This window comes from Fonticula alba, assembly GCF_000388065.1.
Source record: "Fonticula alba strain ATCC 38817 unplaced genomic scaffold supercont2.2, whole genome shotgun sequence".
Classification (NCBI taxonomy): domain Eukaryota; order Rotosphaerida; family Fonticulaceae; genus Fonticula; species Fonticula alba.
The window spans coordinates 995,513-999,105 of NW_009242972.1; the positions used below are offsets into that span (position 1 = coordinate 995,513).

The following is a 3,593-nucleotide window of genomic DNA, read 5'->3' on the forward strand; positions in this document are numbered from 1 at the left end:
CCCTGGCCCCCGGTGCACATTGTGTCCCCTTGACCAAGGCAGTCGGCATGACGCAATCGCCGAACTTCCTGCTCGACGCCGCCCCGGCTCGGGAGCTGCCCCTGGCACTCGATCGGGGGGGTTCTCCCCGGCGAGGCCCCCCCTGCCCGGGATCGGCCGACGACCGGGCCACCGGCGAGGCCGCTCCGGGCGGGACAGCTCGCGATCCGCCCCAATGGTGGCCCGGGGGCGGCCTCAGCCACCAGCAGCTCCACTCCATCTTGGACACCATGTCCTCGGATGTGGCGAGCAGCGACTGGAGCCTGCGTGCCTGCTGGCTGTTGAAGTCCCACGCGGCGGCCGGCATGCGGCCCGACGGGGAGGATGACCACGCGTCCCCCGGCCAGGCCGTCGACGAGGCCGACCCGGCTCACGCCCAGGACCCGGGCACCCTGGGGGACCTCCTGCCCCGGTATTGGAGTGAGCGCTATTTGGCTCGGCTGGTGGACCAGCATCGCCGGGTGTTGGAGCGCAGCCAGCGCCTCCTAACCCAGGTCCTTTGGGCACAGCGCCCGGCCGCCGCCGGGCCCTGGGGCAGCCTGGCGGCCCCCCCGGCCTCGGGCCTGTACCTGGGGGGGGGCCCGGTCGACTGGCCGACCGGCCCGGGGTCCAGCCTGGCCGACGCGGCCTGCGGCCTGAAGCGCCGGCGGTCGTCCCTTTTAGCCCTCGGGACCCCGTCATCCGGCAGCAGCCCGCCCCTGCCCGCGGCCGCCGCCGCGGCCGCCGCCGCCGCCGCCACCGCCGAAGGTGCGCCGGACTCGGGGCCGCACCTCGCGCAGTCGGCCCCCCTCGGGGCAGACCACCCGACCAGCCCGGTGGCCAAGCGCCCGAAGACCCTGTACGTTGCTCGTGGCCCGGCCGCCGAATGTGGCCGCCCGCCGGAAGGGCCGCCCCCGCCCCATGGCCCGCGCGCCGGCGCCCCTTTGCGGCCTTTTGCGCTATGTTCTGGCCCCCCCCCCCCCCTTGCTGCACCTCTCGGTGTTTGCTGACCTTCGGCGAGCCGATGGGCTTTTTTTTTCTTTTGGCAGCCCCCCGGCCGTCACGCCGCCGCGACCACCACGCCCGGGCAGCCCCGATGACCTGGCCGGCCGGAGCCCCGCCACGGCCGACGATGCGCCGGAGCCGGCGGCTCAGGACCCCCTGGCCTGTGGCGGCGCGCGGCCGGCCGGGCCCGGGCCCGGGCGCATGCGCCGGGGCGGGCGCTTCGGCCGCAACGTCGTCTTCGAGATCGCCAACACCAACACCTTCGACAAGTATTGCGACGAAAAGCGCATGGAGGAGATCCTCCGCCGGCGGTCCGGGCGATCGGCCGAAGCGCGGAGCCCCGGGCCCGGCGGGCCGGCCAACGGCGGGCCCGGGCAGGGGTGCCCCTCGCGCGTGCCGCCCCCCCATGCGGCCGCCTGGGCCACAAGCCGGGCCTCTCTCACGGCAGCAGCCCTGGCCGGCCCGGCCACGACCCTGCCAAGCTCGCTGCTCGGCGAGGGGCCCACCGTAGCCGAGGAAGGCTCCGACATTCAGCCCCTCGGGCCGGGCGACGAGTTCCCGGCCTTTGACCCCGGCTCCGCCAGCAGTGCCAAGCACCACCCAGCTCGGGAGCCGCCCTCGGGCCCGGCCGGCCCGCCCAAGCAGCCGGCTGCCGGCGAGACGATGGCCAGCCCCGAGGGCGGCCCCGGCGCGGCGGCCTCGCCCCTGGGAGCACTCGCCATACGCGACGGCCCGCCAGCCCGGGATGCCCCCTTCACCAGCATCGGCGACTTGATTTCCGGTTGTCTGGCGGCCGCGCCGCCCCCGGCCCCCGGCTCCCGACGCATGTCGGCCCCCTGCCCCAGCACCAGCTCCATCGCCGGGCCGCCGTCGGTGGCTGCCACGATGGCGGCCGCCGCCGCGGCCTCGCCCGCCCGGCGCCGGCGTCGGTCTTCCGGACTCGTAGAGGGAGCAGCCGGCCCCGCGGCCGGATTGGCAGGCCTGTCCGCCGGGCCCCTGGCCGCCTCGCCCGGCCAGCATCATGCCACCGGGGGGCTGTCTCTTGGCGGCACCCCCGCCGGCGGCAGCCCGGCAAGTGAGTTTTTCCTCTCGCGGCTGGCGGCCACCACCGCCGGCGCCGCGGCCGGGGGCATGCCGAGCTCGCGCCGCGGCTCCGCCCCCGTCGGCTCCATCGATCTCGGCATGGGCCCCGGCGCCAAGTTGGCGGACCTCCTCATCGCCGGCGACCGCCAGCACTTGCAACCGGCCGCGAAGCACATTCCCTCCCCATCGAGCACGGCTCCCATGCGGGCGGACCCGCGCGAAATGCCCGCCGCCCCGGGCTCCGCCTCGCCGGGCGTGCAGGCGCCCCGCCCCGGGCCGACCGGCGGCGTGGCCCGGCCCTCGGTGGCCGGGTCGGGCGGCGTGGTGCTGGTCGCGCCGCAGTGGCACACCGGCAGCCCCGCCTCGCCAGCCGCACCGGCCTCGGGCCTGCCGGTGCCAACTCAGCAGCAGCCCCGGCTGCCGCACCTGCCGCAGCCGCCCGTGCCCGTGGCGCACGACACGACGGACACCGCCGGGGCAGCCGGGGCCGACCCGCGGACAGCCCTCCCGGGGATGGGGGCCTCCCAGCGCCGGGCCCGGCCGGGTCCGGCACTGCCCCGCGAGGACACGCCTCCGGCAGGCCAGGGCCCGGTGATGCAGGTGCACGGGAACCCCTTCTCACAGCAGCAGCAGCAGCAGCAGCAGCAGCAGCAGCAGCAAATTCCTCAGGCCTCCCTGAGGGCCTCTATTTTTTCCCCCCACCCGGGGCCTTCACATTTTCCGCGAGGCTCGACGTTCCCGGCAGCCTCGACGACCTCGATGGCGGACCCAACCACCGGTCCCTCGACCGCTGCACCATACCTGCTTCACCTGCAGCAGTCTCTGCAACAGCAGCATCAGCAGCATCAGCAGCAGCAGCAGCAGCAGCAGCAGCAGCAGCAGCAGCAACAGCAGCAGCAGCAGCAGCAGCAGCAGCAGCGCCAGCCACACATCCAGGCTGGTCCTTTTGACGATTTTCCTCCCGCGGGAACGGCTCACCCCTTCGAGCGGCACTTCCACCCCGCCCCCACGGAGACAGGGGCCTCGGCGCAATTGACCCTGACAGCGGCGGACCCACACCCGGCCGCGTCTTCCCAACCGGGGCCCCATCGCGAAGCCGGCGGCTCGATGGCGACCGGCAGCAACACCGGCAGCAGCACTGCGGCGCCGGCCAGCCAGCCGGGCTCCGCGCCTCCGAGACCGTCGACTGCGGCGGCGGCGGCCGCCGCGGCCGCCGCCCGGCGCCGGGCCAATCTTCCCCGCTCCTCGGTCAAGGTGCTGAAGGACTGGCTTTTCGAGAACGCGGCCCGGCCGTACCCGACTGAGCGTGATAAGCAGCAGCTGCTCGATCGCACCGGGCTGACGCTGGAGCAGCTGAACAACTGGTTCATCAATGCTCGGCGGCGACTTCTCCGGCCCCTGGCCGCTGACGCCGGCGCTACCGCGACCGCGCCCGCGACCGGCAGCGGCGGGCTGAACTCCTCCTGTGCAAGCTCCTCGACCTCATC

The 3,593-nt window shown here is 75.1% G+C and overlaps 1 protein-coding gene across 1 annotated transcript in view; it reads left to right on the forward strand.

Annotated features, from left to right (window-relative positions):
* Nucleotides 1–47: 47 nt before the first annotated feature.
* H696_01247 (hypothetical protein) overlaps nt 48–3,593 on the forward strand; it is a gene marked incomplete at both ends in the record, with an annotated part of 3,653 nt that continues 107 nt past the window's right edge. Inside the window, 2 exons of the mRNA XM_009495131.1 lie at nt 48–877; nt 1,068–3,571. Coding sequence (XP_009493406.1) covers nt 48–877; nt 1,068–3,571 — 3,334 coding nt within the window. The remainder of the gene's footprint in view (nt 878–1,067; nt 3,572–3,593) is intronic.